Source organism: Labrus bergylta, chromosome 13 (genome assembly GCF_963930695.1).
Source record: "Labrus bergylta chromosome 13, fLabBer1.1, whole genome shotgun sequence".
In the NCBI taxonomy this organism is placed as follows: Eukaryota; Metazoa; Chordata; class Actinopteri; order Labriformes; family Labridae; genus Labrus; species Labrus bergylta.
The window spans coordinates 9,555,209-9,573,129 of record NC_089207.1 but is presented as its reverse complement, the minus strand read 5'-3'; the positions used below and the strand labels follow the sequence as shown (position 1 = coordinate 9,573,129).

The window sequence follows — 17,921 nt, the reverse complement described above, 5'->3', positions numbered from 1 at the left end:
GTCATTTTTTAAGCATGTGAGGTTATAAGTAACCTCAAGCAATTCCAACAAAAATAATCCTGCTGGGTCCATTTTTTTGTCAGTTCATTCTGTCATGGATCGCGAAAACGAAGAGGAGGACCCAGATGCAGGATTCACTAAAACTATTTATTCTTTAAACAAAAGGCAAACAACAACTTACTTCCGAAAAATCCAACAAGAGAAGGAGCCACGGGTAAACTGACATGCAACAAATGACACCGACAAACACATACAATGAACTGACACAGAAGGGAAGAAACACAGAGACTAAATAGACATGGGGTAATCAAACACAGGTAAGACTAATAACACAGGTGAAGACAATGAGGGCAATCACAATGGAGGGAAACACACAGAGGAAGGAATGGACACAAGAAACACTGAGGACAACTACAAAATAAAATACATGAAACACTGAAGACACACAGAACTCAAGAATGAACAAAACCCACTAGAACATAAAGAAACACTGAAAATACAAAACTAAATAATACCAAATCATGACACTTTCCATTTTCAGATTATATGATAAGAAGCTCCCAGTTTGCTGCTTGACTTTTTACATTACTTGAGGAACATTTATTTACACATTTACAGTCTTTATTATACATATGTACATTTGATAACTAAAAGCCAACATCAGTCTCAACCTGCGAGAGAACATCAACAATTCGCAAACCTCAGCAATAGCACAAACACAGTGATGATCTGCACATTTTAACAACTCAAATTTTCCAAGTGAGAGAGGGGGCTTAATCCCATCCACATTTATATTGAAACCAGCTATAACCCCATCATAAGTTCAGCAGGGCAGTTTTCTCGGGAAACACATCCCTCTTTCCCCTCACAGGCATATGATACCTCATCTCCTTCCAAAACCTGGAGGAGGGAGAGAGGGATGGAGACCGCTGTGTGTCCTGTCCACTTTTCTCTTCATCTTCTCTCCTCCTCATGTCACATGTCACAGACCTATGCCTCCTCTCTAAGTTCTTCCACCAACACACAGCACCTTGCTTCTTCCTTAGTTGACGCACCGACTCTGGGAAGAGAGCGAGCTGAGCTGGGCTGATCTCTTCCAACTCCACCAGAACCACCTGAAATGCAGAGCTCATTTAGAATCAGCTGTTCTGAGCATGTGACCATGAACTTCAAAATCCCTGAAAATATGCTGAAGAATTTTGTACCACATTAATCAAATCATCCCTCAATCAACCAAAGTAATTTTCTCTCTTTGACGTAGTTGTAGTTACCAGTAGGTACAATTAGTTATTGGCTGTGAGTTTTCATACACATTTCATACACTGTATGCATGCAATCTGTGTTTATAATAGTTAATGGATCTCTGTTGTAAAGTATATTCATTAACAAGTTTGTTTTCTCACCTTGAGAGATCCCTCTAGAAGCGCTCTGTACATTGCTGCCACACACTCAAACTGCTGCCTTGTGTCTGAATAGACTTCTTTATCATCATAATAATTCATGCTGTCACTGTCCTCTGGGGTTTTGCTTTTGCTGTTTTCATTGGTGTCACAGATCTTAGAGATGTTGTTATTGTTGCTGCTAGTACTGCTTGTGTGTCTTTTGCTGGTGAAGGTGGAGGCGGTGTAGAGCAGAAGGACACAGCGACTGACTCGTAAGTTCTCCTCCACGGAGTCCACTATGGCTGTAGGAGGAGACAGAATGAAGAGAAACAAAATAGATGGATAATGAGATCTATTCTCTAACTCCTTTAATCCAGGACTTAAAGACAAATCCTCAGAGGAAAGTAGTACTTCAAAACTGCCTCTGCCATGTAGGTGACTTACCCCCCCCGGGTAGACAGTCACGGCCCGCTATGAAGAGTTTGTAGCCGCAGGCCTTTTCCAACACTTGAGGCAGAGTATGAAGGGCAAAGTCCTCCACTTCCTCACTAAATCCAGTGGCACATGGCTGTGGATACGCCACGTAGGCATCATACAGCTTCCCATCTAAATCTGAAACAGAAAAATACACACTTTATTAACGGTTTATCTGGTTGGTTGGTGTTTCTGTAGTGGGACCGGGGGCATCTTCAATGGTCATTTCTAGTTCAACATCAGACTCCGTCATGTTGGCTACCCCTATGTACTTGTATCGCTAGACAGCTTTCACCTTGATGAGAAACATTGTCATGTTTTTTAATAACACAAGCTCTCGTATCACGCCTAATGACCTAATTTATTTTGTTTCCTAACTGTTGCACAATGACCTAAATTGCTGAAATGGCGAAGGCTTCTCAGTAAGTGTCTCTGTTGCTTAGTGCTCTTGTTTGGTGTTTATGCCCTACTTTCTCCACATTTCAAACAATATGGGCAAGACTGTGGTTCCCATTTCTCAGTATTGACTGTCCACTGTTTTTTCTGTTAATGTAGTCATGAAGGCTTTAAGGTTGTCTTATTAAACAATTACCTGATTTCATTGACTAACTGCATAGGCCTTATACCAATGAGCTGCAGGCAAAATGATAACATGCAGATTAGTGACAGGTTGGTCTGTTGCAAAAGCAGCTGATGACTTTACAGCAGAAATACTGCAGGTAGTCTTGTGGTTACAGCTTGTTTCTTTTGTTTGGCCTCACTGTTGGCACATGTAGGCAGGTATGAGATCTTGTGGGAGAGTCTGTCGGTTAAGATGTATGTGTGGGAACTGTATGTGTGGAAACTAAGCTCAAGATTACTGTGGGTTTTTCCACCTAGGAGAATTGTGGTTTGGGTCTAAACGTTGACACTTTTCAAAGGCCATTTGCAGGCTATACAGTCTTGTCTACTGTAATACTATTGTCATATGGCAACTGCTCACATTGTAGACACTAGGCAGACCAATAAAGTCTACTTGTTCAGATTGGTCATTGACCGATAGTATCACAAAGAAACTTTAAAAAAGAAAAATACAGATCTATAGTCATACTTATAACTAAACACACACCTGAATCCAAAACATGCATTTTGGCTCCTACAGTATTTTTGGAGCTAAAAATAAAAATATATAAAATTTTGGGTGCCTATAAATTGTATTTCTTTTGCTGAGGTATCCAAAAAGGTATCAATATCGTTTGATTTGTTTTAATTACTAGTATCGCATCTTTGTTTAAAATAATATTGTATTGTGACCATATGTCTAAACTTTACCAAACAGACCTTTACTGTTAATATTTTTTCTTAAAAGAGGAAGAAAATACTACCTTGTTTTTCCATTTTGATAAAGCCTTTTAAGAGCTCAAATGTGAATGTGTTTATGATAGAGAGCACATTGATATGTATAATCCTGGTGGGAAATATTACCTTTATTTGGATAGAGGACTGGAAATGCTCTTCTGAACCACAGCACAATGTCAACCTTAAAAAGGTAGTAGATGATGATGCTGTTGATAAAGAGAACCATCATTCCTCCAAGCACCAGTCCAATGGGTAGTATGATGTTGGGATCTGTAGAGACGAATGTCACACATAACCAGACAAACAATTTTAGGTTGGGTCTCCACCATGGATGTGTTTAGAGAAGTGGATACCTGTATATATAATTGTGGAGGAAAAAGGTCAATATACTTCTGGTCTTTTTTTTGTGGTGCAAACATTGTAATTACTATTTAATAAAGGGGTAATTTGTGAAGCAGAATTCCTTCTCCCCACAGTTTTCTAAATTGTCAATATCTGCTAGTTTTCTTTGTCCTCTGTGATATTAAATTGAGTGTAAGAGTTTTGAACTCTCCCTGGATAACAAAAAACAACATTAGGTGTCAGCTTTGTTTCAAGACTTTATTTTCATTAACAGGCTTACTCAGTGTTTTATACCTGCTGGTAACAGAGTAAAATATCCCTGAGGGAAGCCTCTGGTACTGTACGCTCGGCACGTGTAGTTGACGCCAAAATCCTCTTCCCTTAGCTCAGAAAACATCAGCACCTTCTCAATCCAAAGTCCTTTGATAGGAATATCCTGATTCCACACACTGGTGAGAAAAGATACATGACAAAAAATAGTGAAAATTGGTCTTAAATTAGTGGACCCTCTAAAAGTCTTATTTTTTAATTTGCTTAATATTTCATTGGTAAAAGACAAGTATGTAGTCTATTGAAGCCAAATGATGCTCCTTGTGAGTGTCTATTGGTCTTCCATGACTACTGTTCAAGTTTAAGCACTGAAGTCACTTTCCAATTGTCAATTTCCAATAAATAAAACCGATTTTATCTGCTGGGAGGGATTTTCCTCCTCCCAATTTTGGGAAAACCTCTGATATTGAACAACTTTCACACATTATTTCTGTAATATTGCAGGCTTGTTATTATTTTTTATGTGCATCAAGCACCTTGAGATATTGTATTTTACATAAAAAAAGAGCAGATAAAACAAAATTAAGTTAAAAGGAAAGGTAAGGGTACTAACCGTTCTTCTGATGTGTAGACACGGTTGGCAGGGTTAGTACTGATGAAACCATCCCTAACCAACCACATGACATCAACAAAGGGCATCCCAACGCAGGGAACAAAAACCAGGCACCGCCTGCTAAAACTGGAGCCTTGCAGAAATAATAGCACCAATTACACTTTAAAACAACATTATTTCTGTTAACCTATTGGACAAAATTAAACTTTCAAAATATTTTCCTAACATTACTAGTACCATCAACACTGTTTCACCAACAAAGTTACTTAAAGCAATCAAGAGGCTTTGCTTTTTCTGGTCCAAAATGACAACTTCTGTGTGAATGAAGGCTGACTCTATTAAAACAACAGACATTTCAATTGAACTCAATAATATTTCTGAAGGTACTCACCTTTGTCTGCCTTAATTATTTCATGGACAGGTTCATGCACTTGTGGAACCATACCATACTCCTCTAAATAGACAAACAAGAAATGAAGAATCAAAATCAAAGATGAGATATGTAGTGATACCAGAAAACACTTCTGCCTGCCTCCTTAATATTTATTGTGACTTCATGCTTCCCTCTAGTGGATGATTGTGATGATTGCGATTAAGAAAATTAAAGTGTATAACATAGTAGGTTTAGTTTTGTTGTGGAAAATAATATGAAGTCCACTCCTATTGTATACTCAAGTTCTTGAGTGAGGGTGTTCCTGCCACACCCATTGTTTACTGGTTAATGAAACACAGTTCTGAACTACATTTGACATATAACTGTCCATGGTTTTAGAATTGGATGCTCAACAAGTTTCTATAGGTGTAATGAAATGGTGTCCAGGGACTTTTCCCATGTAGTGTACATCTGTTCTTACCTCTGATCTCTGCATTGATGGTCTCTGACATAGATCCCATAACCCCACCAAGAGTGAAGGACAAAGTGCATGTATAGGAGCCGCTGTTTTGAGAATCCACCCCATCAATCCTTAGTTTGGTCATATCCCAGTAGGTGTACCTTCCTGTCCCATCCTCTATGGGCTCACAACCCTTGATGAGAGAGGAAAGAAATAGTTTGGCTAGAGACAGTAGACACACATCATGTATCTACCTAGTTAGTAGCATCTTCAGCCTCTGGATTCCATCATTGTGAGTGGTTTTTTATACGGTGTGAGCTGATTTTTAAAATAATTCAGCCTATTTAGTATCATGAATATTTGTCGACTATTGGAGTAAGATATACATTTTAAGTTGTACGATACGATATTATCTTATGATGTCTATATTAGATGTACTTATGCCTTTTGTTAATGTCATTAATTTTAAATAATTCTACATATTTTCCTGAACTGGATGATTGTACAGTTAGCTCCAGATAATGTCTGTATTGACTTCGCCAAGCAGAACTGCTGTACAACTAGTGGAGCAAAGTCAATAAGTCAAAGTAAGTCGTCCCAGAACTCACTTTGTACCACTGGACGGAAGTGGCGATATTGTAGCTATTCAGTTTGTTGATGTGGTCCCACAGAGGGCAGGACAGCTTGTCAGTCACTCCCTTTGTAAGTGTTTGGCCAACTTTCTGTGGCCTCCCACATTCTCCAGGAATGGGTTCATCCACTATCAGCTTGGTGGACTGCATGTAGCACTGAGAGGGAGTCCTGTTGGAAATCAAGATTTTTTTTGTATTAATGAACATGTTACATTACATGACTTGTTGAACATGCACATGTTATTCTTTCTTATGATTAAAATATGTAAGCTAAAGATTTCTAGAAAAAGAAACACCAAAATGTACCTCAGGATGGTCACATATTCTCCATCGTCTTCCAGTGTTATCCTGAGAAACCACAGAGTCTCCCCTTGCACCAACATTCGACCGGTCTGGTTGTTTATTTCTTGACCGGTTCTTGAGTCATACCAGGTGATGTTGTAAGGCACATTTGTGAAGTTGAAGACATCCGGAGATACAAGGGTGCTGTTCAGCATAGCTACCTCACCGGGAACAGAATAAACCCTCTCGAACTGGAGTTTGTAGTTGATACAGTTCTCTGCAAAACAATCATCACAAGGGGATCAATTAACTATTTAGTGATTTCATATTGATTGACTCTGAGAGAACCTGCCTGATATAGATACATCTTCTAAGGCTAGGTGATTTGGTTTTAGACAGTTTTTAGTGGAATTTGGTCAAGAGTGAGCTGTTTTAACATAATGCACTCCTGAAAATATCTTGATCATTTCAGGAGGACTGGTGGGCCTTTCTTTTTTCACCAAAGAAATAAAAAAATCAGTGTGGGAATATTTTTTTAGATTACCTATCTATTAGAATCACTGAGGACTGGCAAGAAGATGTAACTTGAGTACTTTAAACACTTAAAAATATGGGACTGCACCAGGGGCCAGTTATCCAGTTAAACACCACACCATCTATCTGTCTCCAGCTCCTCTTTAGGCTCTTACATCAGAGATTTTCTTATCCTTTTATCAGATTTAGTCTGGTAGAAAAATGTGTGCTGTTGCATCAATGCATGTCATCATTTCACATCATCTTCTCAGATTTCAAACCATCAAGAGAAGTTTCTGCAGTTATACTAATGGCCACAAGAGGGCGACAGCATGCCTCTTTCCAACTGAATTAGATGTTAAAGTTATACAAGACCAAAAATTATGAACTGTGATACTGTAAGCAACATGTTTAAAACATTAAAAAAGTGTATGAAGACTATATACAGTTTAGAAGTGCCATCATAGCTCTCATAGTATAAATGTAGTCTTATTAGAAAACTGCTTACCTTGCACAAATCCTGAACAAATCCTGTACGTCCCGAGGAAAAACAGAAGGCTTCTCAGTGTTGAACTCAGACCCATGGCTGGGAAACACACACATAAGCAGTTACATAAACACAACAAGCTGGGGTTGAACAGCAGTTGAGGAAAAGCTACAGCAACATTCTGAAATCAGAGCAGCTGACAACTTACTGGAACACTTCTGTTCAGTGTCACCCTGAGGTCACAAGAAGCGTTCACTCAGCAACAATCATCGAAAGCAGTTTTATTTCCCCTTTAAAAACAAGCTTACTACAACTTTATGTCTCTAAAAGTGTGTATCTTTTCCTCTCTTTCTCCTCCACTGCTCTCATTTCCACATGGATGATAAATTGTTCTGGTATTCCTCAGATCATTTGTGGTGAAGCGCTTTGACAAAACACTGCGTAATGCCGAAAGGAGGCCAAGCATTCCTGAACGCTGTTTTACGTCAGTGAACGTTCAAGCACAGCCTTGTCTTTAAAAAAACTATGAGTGACTCCTCAGGGAAAATGGTGAAACAGCCACAACATGTTTTTTTGAGTGAGTCAAGTTTATGCCAAGACTCGAAGGCAATAATATTTGTTTGTACAGCATAATAAACACAACAATATGTTATTTAGAAATGGCACACAGGAAGCCGGTGGCCAAGTGGATGGTGTGTGCGCCCCATGTACAGAAGCTGTGGTCCTCTCAGCAGTCGGCCTGGGTTCGAATCTGACCTGCGGCTCCTTTCCCGCAAGTCATTCCCCGTTATCTCTCTCCATGATTCGGACTCTGTCCACTATCCTATCTCTCAAATGGAGACATAAAAAGCCCCAAAATAAACCTTTGAAAAAAAGAAAGAAAAAAAAGAAATGGAACACTAGCTAAACACATTTCTTTCAAGTAAAAAGTGTTTAGGAGAGATTGGATTGAATAAAATCATGCTAGCCTTAGCACTTTGCAGAGAGTGACTGATTAGCCCCCTAAAAAATACAAAATTGTTTTTTGGATGTTATGAATCGATTTTAAATCTTTTTTAAATTTTCACATAATTCGATTTTCCCCCCCACCTCTAATAACAAACGTATCCCTTTCAAGACAAAAACTTGAACTCAATTTGTCTATTTTGTGTGCTAGCTTTGGAAGCCAGAGGGTACAATAACACAAATGAACTAGAACCTTTCTCTCAGTACACACACTGACTTAGACCTCTGCATATGGATGTTGTTAGTGTGGATCTGGAATCTTAAAAGCACTGAGGCAGCATAGTTTTACCCTGGGACAAGCCTGGACAGAGAGGAGCGTGGGAAAAGCACAGCCGATTCAGCCCACTATGGTACAAAGAGAGATGTAGGAGTAACACGTGGTAGGCTGAGTTGAGTGTACCTTACTGAGCCAGGTAGAGAATTCAAATTCTGGCAAGATCTTAAACTTGCAGCTCGAGACCTGAAAGTCTCTGTGGTTGAATGTGTAATAGGTTGAGCTGAGTGATAATGACAGTGTTGAGTTTTCCCTTTTTTACTGATGTTAAATGAAACAGTAGTTTGGTTTTAATTTAATCTGATTATGCAAGACCACTGTTCATGGAATGACTGTACCTCATTTTTAGTAACAAGCAGCTTGTCATCTTAATATGTCACATTGCAGCAGCTCATCTTCACTGTACCTCTTGATATAACAGGAAGCCTTTGAACTGCAGACAGCAGCTTGTGAAAATATGACTTAGTGGCAGGACATTTTTTAAAGAAAAGAGGAAAAGAGTTTGTCCTGCCAAGACTGTAGTTTGGATGAGTCTTTTTATAAACATAATTACATTTTCCCTCTAGAGTTTTGTACAGCAGTTTGGTATTTTTACTCTTCATTCAGAGCTTCATTCTATTATTGTAAAGTAAACAAGGCCATTGTGTAAAGGCTGGTATCCTTAATAAGCCTCCCATCTGAACTGGATGATTCCCAGCAGTGGACCTGACTCATGCAGGAGTGTCCATCAGAGGACTTGATGGCCAGGCTTATCCTGTTCAACCCCAAACTATAGGCTAAGACAGTTCAGCTGATCATATAGTATCAAAAACACAATCCAGAGTGTAATATCCAAATTGCAGAGGCAACATGCAATTCTTTGGGGAGAAATGTCTGACACAGCATCGCTTCCATGCAGCTTCCAGATGTACTGAGAGCTCTATGTCATATAATTTTGCTCAGGGATTTCCTTTTTTTTTTTTTTTTTTTGCCTTAAGAGGTGTGATGAGTTGCTATTTCTAGTCTAAATGGAGCATTGACAGGAGGAGGAAACTCAGCTGATAAATGTTTAATCAGTGCAGCATTACATTTTTCTAAAGTGACTGGTTTTCTCTGTTCATAAAATGAACTAATTTGACCAAGTGACATGTTGAAAAGGAGATTGAAGGCTGAGAGGTGGAAATTGCTTCCATGGTAGAAACCAGACGGTAATGGTTTGGAAATGTGTCTCCTGAACAGATTTGTGCAATGTTTGACTTCTTAACAACAAACTGACAGAGAGGAAAGAGTGTCCCATTTTGTATGTTTGTATTAGACGAAGCAGAAATCGGGTGTGTTGTCCTACAAATCTGCTCAGTGGTGCAAACTTTGTCCATCTGTTTGTAGAACAGTCGTGACATCACAGACTGGAGAGTGGACAAGTCCAAGGTCCTGACAACAATGTGTACCCCATGGTATGTTGACAGTAAAGTATATGAAACAAGAAGCCTCGAAAGCATTGATTAAGCTGAAACAGGGATTGAACAGCCAAGGTATGACTAATAATAAACATTTTAACAACAAATGTACTTTCACCTGCTGTTCTACCAAACAGATCACAATGAACATCTAACACAATGTGCTAGAGTGGAAAAACACATGGACGGTAAAAACAGACTTCAACAATATTCCAATATTTTGCTGGAACTTACAGATATATTTACCCTATTTACTCTTGACAAACTGATAAATACTTATTTCAGTACATCTATTTTATTTCAGAAAAAGCCATAAAAGAGTATTTGTCTCACAAGTTCACTGAGCACATACAAGCCTAAACCTGAACCCCAAAGATATTCAATTCACGATTGCAGCATTTATCTATTTCCATTTCAAGCATCTATTTTGCAGACATTTTTGCAGATTGTTTTTGATCTCTTGACTGATCTCTTTGATTGACCAATCGCTTCAGCTCTAGATGATATTATAGAGATGAGCAGCAGGTCTTGTACATCGAAAAGTTATCCTGTTTGAATTAAACTGCCCTTTGCGAGCTGAACAGTGTGTGGACTTTTTTCCTTCTTTTAACAGCAGCAAATATAACACCATAGCTGGAGCAAAACCGTGCAAAAGAATTAGCTTGACAATTTAAAACTGTTTTTTTTTCTTCACATCAGTGATCTAGGTTGGATGTTAGGCATTTTGGGACTGATCTTTGGGAAGTGTTGACTCTTAAACATTGAGATTGTCTTAGCTTTTCAAGAAACATGCCATGTCAGCCACTTAGATGTAACCAATTCATGTTGCTAGAGTGCTAAGCAAAGCAAAAAAAATAATTTAGTGAAGGGGAAGAGGATGTGAACCCAAATGATGCTGGAGAATTGAAACCTGGCTCCTTGAGGCATGTCCTCATGAAACATGAAATACAAGCAATTACTTGTTGAGATAACCGACACACCCTGCATGGCATTGAAAGAGCCAGAACGTATTTATCTTACAGCCGTTTCTCTTTATACAGTATATTGGTAATTTTGCACCATAACTGATGAAGATTTTTATCTTTGTTGACAGGAAATATGCTTCCCATAAGAGGGGCCATTCTAATTTTATGCCCTTAAACCATTTTATTTTTAGCCATGCCTGAGAAAATATTGTTGAAAATAAAGAGACCCTATCAGCCGGCAGGAAATGTCAAGTTATGGCAGTAAATACTATTATACTGAGCAGAATAATGTGAGAATATTCCAATATAAATAAGTCATGAATCCCCAAATCTCTTTTAATCAAGAGTGATGGGGACTAGATATAAAACCAATTCACTATGTGGAAGGTTCTTTATCTGCATGATTGCAGATGCTGGAAAAGGGAAAAGATTGGAAGTCACACTTCCCACAGCAGCAGCACGCAGGATAATAACTTCCATGACACACTGTAATGATTCACACTGAAGACAATACTGTTTTCATTCTGTGGTGAAAGAAATACGTTCCAGTAACTTGACTGTTTGTCCATTACGCTCTGTGATTATGTGATGTTTAATTATCCCTGCAGTCTGCACTAACCACTGCAAGTCTGTTTATGTTCCTGAGAAAACTACGCTGGGATCATTTACATCTGTAAACATTTAAGTGCAGCAACATAAACTAACAATGTGGCGCACAGTGCAGGCTGCACTTGAAACGCAATATGTTGTGGCAATAACATAAAGCTGCATGTAATGTTGCAAATCGGTTTAAGCACGTTGATAATAAAGATAGTTTCCTGACCTGTCAAACCAAGTAACACAACGAGACGACTGTATGAATATAATCTTGTTCAAACTTACTCTAAAATACAAATCAACAATGCCGTTGGCTAATTGAATTGCCTATGTCATACATTGTTTATTTATTTGATGATAGTTACAATGTGCAGATATATTCAAGAAGGCACTGAACTTTTATAGCAGGCTTAAACAAATAGGCCTTTCCACTCTGCTCTTTAAGCATAGCTCTAAAACTGAAGAAATTGCACGTCATAACATGTCAATTTAATATTGTGTTTGTTTCATTCAGACTCGTTTTGCTGTCTGCTGTATGCATTCGATTTCTCAGTCAAATTGGATCGAATGAAAGAACTGATTTGTAATATTTCTTATTGCTGACACATTTTTAAATTGTCTTTCATTTTAGTTTGTTTTACTTGCAAACCCTTTCAGTTGAGTTTGTACTGCCTTTAGGGATATTAATGACAGTAAAGGTTCATATTTTTAAAATTTTTAAAAATTCAGGGGTTGCAGCTACACAAAGAAAAGTAGCAAGTAGGTAAAAAACCCCGGAAGAGATAAGATAAATACAAATAAGATCAGATATGATAATACTTAATTGATCCCCAGAGGGGAAATTCAGGTGTTGCAGCAACAAAAAGACAAGTAACAAGTAGGTAAACAAAAACCAGAATAGATAAGATAAATACAAATAAAATAAGACGTATACAACTGGAATATAAAGAGTGACATGATCTACACAGACATTCTGTGCAGTGAAAATGTCAGATCATAACAGAACAGCAAACAAATATTCCAGTGAAGGTCCTGGTGGACAGTTTTTAACCCCTTTTAACAAACATTAACTCACCAAGTATTGTAAGAAAGGTACAAAACAGGAGATAAAAAGGACAACCATAAAATAAGGTCATTTGAAAGCTTTTGGCAATCCAACCTAACCTCAAGTATGAATCAAGTCACCAATAAAACCTTATGAACCTTTACTGTCAGTTCAAAAGGAAAGCATCCTGTTAAAGGTTAATGTCTGATGTAATAGGAGAAAATATTTACATATGCAAAGTGCTTATCTTTATTAAGTACTGCTAAAACCTCTAAATTAGCGTTAAAGGAAGTCTGCAGTTACATAAGACTGCTCTTAAGCAGTAAAGGCAAAGCTTATACTAGAAATAAGGAAGAAAAATAAAATGTGTCTGGAGACAACTAAACCTGGGCAGAATAAGGTGACTCACCTCAGAGAAAGTGACACGGAGGCACCAAACAGAAGGAGGAAGGATGGGAGAGTTTACCCAACACAGCAGAGCTAACTGGGGAAACCTCACCTCTGACCCTCGCGTGCAGAGTGCAGTTTTGACCATGAAGCTCGGCCAGTGACTCACCAGCTCTGTCCCACCTCCATGGGACCGGCACAAAAACAGCACAGGCAAAGAGGAGGAAGAGCTTGTTTGGATTACACCTCTCAACTCTGTGTCCACCTTCCTTTTCATTTCAACACAACATCAGCAAAACCTTCCTCTTAACAAAAAAACAAACAAACCTCAACGAAAAAGAACTTCCTCTCACCTTAATGAGAACATAGTATCTAACTTAAACCAAATAATTTCAGAGTTTAGACAAATTCAACATATTCTATAATTATGCTTGTTATTGGTAAATAGGGCTAATTTGTGCGCAAATACATTAAAAAAAATTTCAACCCTTGCACAAATATTTAGTTGTGAGATTAAATGCTAGAATTATTTTAACAATTTTCACCCAGATTTTTTTAAAGTAGGACTTTCCACCTCTGAAATATAAAATAAAATAATTTGTAAGTCGGCTATTTATTACCTGAAGAAAACTTTTGTGACTTGTGCAGTGTATGACTGCAGAACTAACGGACAAAAAGACAAATGGATTATTTGACATAGCAAGGGCAGGCATTTGTTCCCATCATCTACATTTTAAACCGACCATAGGGGAAATTCTTTCAACAACAAATGTAAATGAAATGTGGGATCTTGTCAGACTCGGTCTTTGAGCTATGGAATCTCCAGGAAGTGCATGAATTCATCAAGATATGAATCACTCCCTGTCGCAGAGTGAATGTGGCTTTATAAACAGGATGCTCTGCAGCCACAGTATGCCTGTTAAAACACACATCAGACAACTTAGTAGCTTATTATTTTTACTGTCTCATGTTGCACAAGTGTTTCAACTGTGATTATATCTTTCTTTCTTTACCCACAGCCCGTAGTAAAGTCAGTGTGGTGGAAAGCATCACTTTGAGGCTTGATTGATTACGCTCATAATAAACGTGATGTCATACAAAGTTTTATTCAATCGCTGTGCTATAAATGTATTTGTGACACTCATGCGTAATGCTGCCGATGGGTGCAACGGCACTGCTAGAGTTGATGCAGTAAATAGGCTTTTTTATGAGGTCCCTATCCACAGAATAATATCTGCTGTCTAACCTCCACCTCACTTACAAGCGTCAGATTTTTTTTGAAGAAGAATTGAGAATTGATATATCGATGGTGATGTGCCCCTTTCAGCTAGTTACTATTGGACCTTCTTCGGGTTGCTCATTGTTATTTATGTTGAATGTGTGAATAACTTTACAGTTTCTACATTTGATACATGCTCTACAATTTACTTTTGGTCAAATGCGATGCAAGCTATCCATCTAGCGCATGTTGTTGTTTGAAGGAATCCAACAATGTGACTTCTGCTACGCTACACACTTATGCTGTTAGACCTCCGGGCAAACCAGGCATGGGGTTTTTAGAGAACGCACAATACGCCTAATCGATTTTCACTTAAACATGGATAACTACGGTAAACAACCTCCGCTGCTTCTCTGGACTCCGGTAGTCCATAGTAATGCCCCCTCCCCCTGAAAGATGTCTCTCAAACTAGTGAGTGGAAACGTCAACATGGCAGCATGCGCTAATACAGTAACAGTGAAAAGTTAGTTTCCAAAAAAAGGCCCAGTCTCCTCAGTCGTCTGGAAGCAGCTCGGTTTTGCAGCGTCCAACCTTGAGCAAACCACTGTCTGATGTAAAATCTTTATATAAAAAAATGGTTTGGTGAAGTATTTTTGTTAAAACAAATCGTATTTGATAAATTTCTTGTTCTGTGTTTTGTAGGTTGTTTGAGAAAAAAATTTAAAATCGGTGTGGTGTAAACAAAATCTGGGATTTTATTTTTGGGCCATATCGCCCAGCCCTGTACTCATTGTTGACATTATTCGATTAATGTTTAAGTACTTGCGCATCCGCAGACGCGTTGTGATAGGCTACGATAGTTCAACTTAGTTTGCATTTCATGTGTAACTGAGCTTTCTAGGGGCGGCTGTGGCTCAGATGATAAGAGTCAGTCGTCTCTCATCCGGAAAGTTGGGAATTTGATCCCCAGCTCCTGCAGCAACCTGTCCGATACTTCCTCCTGCTTCGTTGGCGGTGTATGCATGTGTATAAATGGGATTAGATACCTGTGATGGTCACTTTATGTGTGAATGGGTGTAAAAGTGCTTTGAGTATTCTGAAGACTAGAAAAGCCCCATACAAGCTCAAGTCCGTTTACCATTTCTGGGTTTGCCAAACTAAATATAAATAGTAGCAAAATACAACTTCTCCAGGATGAATGGTTAAAAGGACAACATACAGTACTCTGATGATCAGAGGGATCTGGTGTTCAGACAAAATGAATTTATGGCTCTAAATTATTGATCTTGACAGTGTTCTGTAGACACAGGACAGCAATAGTGGTGTCAGAAGTTTTTTTGTGGCTTTCTATGCCTTTATTCGAGAGAGAGAGCAGTGGACAGACTCAGAAACCAGGGAGAGAGAGCCCGGGGAATGACAAGCAGGAAAGGAGACACAGGTTGGAGCTGAACCCAGGCCGCCTGCCTTGAGGACTATGGCCTCCACACATTGGGCACGCACACTAACCAATAGGCTACTGGCAACCCAAGGTGCCAGATTTGTAAATGAAATGTAATCGCCCCAGCTCATAGGACAAAACTGCCTCTTTGTCAGGACAGATAACTCACCAGTCTGATGTTATTGTAGTCCACTGTCCACCTCAAGTCACATGAAAATCCTGTAAAAACATCTTCTGCTTTAAAAAATTAGCTCAAAGTTAAGATGGGTCTTCTCCAGTTTTGACTTCCTCTTTAGTGGAGCCTTGAGCACATGTTGCAACTTCCTATAAGGGATCTTATGAAAGTCAGCGTGTGTCCTCATCTGTTGAGCAATAACTGGGAGGAGAGCAGTCTGCTGTGTATATGATTCACACATACACAGCACTCTGACATAGCTCTTACAATACTTGTTGTTAAAGGACACAAGCTAACTCATACAACAATATACCATCATACACAGGCTGCACTGTGTCACACTCTGTTCTGTAATCATTACCAACACCAATAAATCCATGTCTTCTGAGTGCAGCTATTGCTGTGTCTGGTTTGAGTTATGGTCTCACTGAAGGTTTTGTTTAAAACACTGTCACAGTGAGCCCTCTTGTGGCTGCACAGAGAAGCAACTTGATATAAAACAAAACCAGCAAATGAACTGGTGTTATTACCGCTTTAACGCTAAAACTATGTATTTATAAAAAAAAATCAAATGCTGTGTTTTATATTTATGTTCAAGTGCAGGTTTAAGAATAATACTTATTTGGCTTTTTTAAGCCTAACCCTGTAGAAGTCATACATTTGAATTATCAGTCAGGAGTGCTGTATCAATACTGAAATACAAGAGTTACAGCATTCCAGGTTAAAAAGCTTACAATCTCAAAATGACCTTTAGTTATCAAGTTTTTCCTTAGTTGACCACAGCACTGGAATTTTCACAACTTTGATTCACCTCAGATAAGTTCTCTGAAAAGTTGGGTTATTATATCTGAACGTTTTCATCATCAGCCCAGATCCTTTAATCTCCACTACACATAGTAACCTCTATGGCTTCTGCGAGCAGTGCTTCAAAGTTTCGGGGCGGCTGTGGCTCAGTAGGTCCAGTCGATCGTCTCTCAACCAGAAGGTTGGGGATTCAATCCCCAGCTTCTGCAGCCACATGTCCAATGTGTCCTTGGGCAAGACCCTTAACCCCAATCTCTGTCTTGCTTCTGCTGCTTCGTCGGCAGCGTATGAATGTGCATGAATAGGTTTAGTATTAAGTATTAGGTATTAGGTATAGTACCAATTTGCATAGCAACCTCTGCCATCAGTGTGTGAATGTGTAGATGGGACAAAGTGACATGTAGTCTTTAAGTAGTCTGAAGACCAGAAAAGTGCTATACAAGCCAGTGTTTCCTCTAGGTTTACAGCGTTGGGTGGGTGGGTGGGTGGGGACAAGCCAACACGGCGACACGACAACACAAACACTTTAAGGAATCTTGGTGTTCATGGGTTACTTTTAATGACAGCTGTCCTTTTCTATCGGAAAGGTATCCTTAAATTACTTCTTTCCCTGATTTCCGACTCTATCCAGTATCATATCTCTACAATAAAGGCACAAAAAGCCCAAAAATAAATCTTGGAAAAAAAAAAAAATATATATATATATATATATAATGGTAGGGGAAATACTGCAAGCTCAAGTCCATTTACCATTTACCAAATCCACTTCCCATTGTATGTTATTAATATGGTTTGTGTCCCGAGCTTAACAACATCTTTTACATGCTGTATTAGGCGCTATACTACTTGTATATTTGTGCGATTTGTGTCTTCATTAGTCTCTTGCGATATTTGCACACTAAGTTTATTTTGTATATTTCCTGCTCACCTTGCGTCTTCTCTCCCACTTTGAAACAAGATGCATTTCACTTGCTGTGCCGCGACCGTTTCACTAAGCCTTTATCCTTCAGCTACAGACGTCGAACAAGAGAAGCCATAATCTCTGCTGGTTAAAAAAAGGGAGGATGCAATATTTATTTTTGTCATATCAAATTAAATTGTCCATATTTCTATCAATTTGTTACAAGGTATCATTATATCCCTAACTGACCAATTCCTGAGTCAAGAACAAACAGACCTGAGGGAGTCATCTGATTTGACTGCTTGTAAAACTGCTGTACACCAGAAAAGCTGAGTAGATAAAAGCTGCAGTGTTTCCCCTGCCACTATATTAGGGGGGCAGCCCTAATATAGTGCCTTTATTGTAGAGATAGGATAGTGGATAGAGTCGGAAATCAGGGAAAGAAGTCATTTAAGGATACCTTTCCGATAGAACAGGACAGCTGTCATTAAAAGCAACACATGAACACC

The 17,921-nt window shown here is 38.8% G+C and overlaps 1 protein-coding gene across 3 annotated transcripts; it reads right to left on the bottom strand.

Annotated features, from left to right (window-relative positions):
• Window positions 1–128: 128 nt before the first annotated feature.
• On the bottom strand, window positions 129–15,969 carry zmp:0000000936 (interleukin-1 receptor type 1). 3 transcript variants are annotated; one of them, XM_020649169.3, is made up of 12 exons: window positions 15,702–15,969; window positions 7,188–7,265; window positions 6,191–6,443; window positions 5,861–6,053; window positions 5,274–5,445; window positions 4,811–4,873; window positions 4,420–4,552; window positions 3,831–3,985; window positions 3,321–3,464; window positions 1,827–1,994; window positions 1,404–1,684; window positions 129–1,115 (listed from the first exon to the last, which is right to left on the bottom strand). In XM_020649169.3, exons 2-12 carry the CDS (start codon window positions 7,261–7,263, stop codon window positions 816–818), a joined length of 1,938 nt encoding a protein of 645 aa, XP_020504825.1. In that variant the 5' UTR covers window positions 7,264–7,265; window positions 15,702–15,969; the 3' UTR covers window positions 129–815. The 3 variants fall into 3 exon arrangements, with proteins under 3 accessions (XP_020504825.1, XP_020504824.1, XP_065818075.1); XM_020649168.3 differs by lacking the exon at window positions 15,702–15,969 and adding an exon at window positions 12,898–13,071; XM_065962003.1 differs by lacking the exon at window positions 15,702–15,969 and adding an exon at window positions 7,375–8,775.
• Window positions 15,970–17,921: the final 1,952 nt, after the last annotated feature.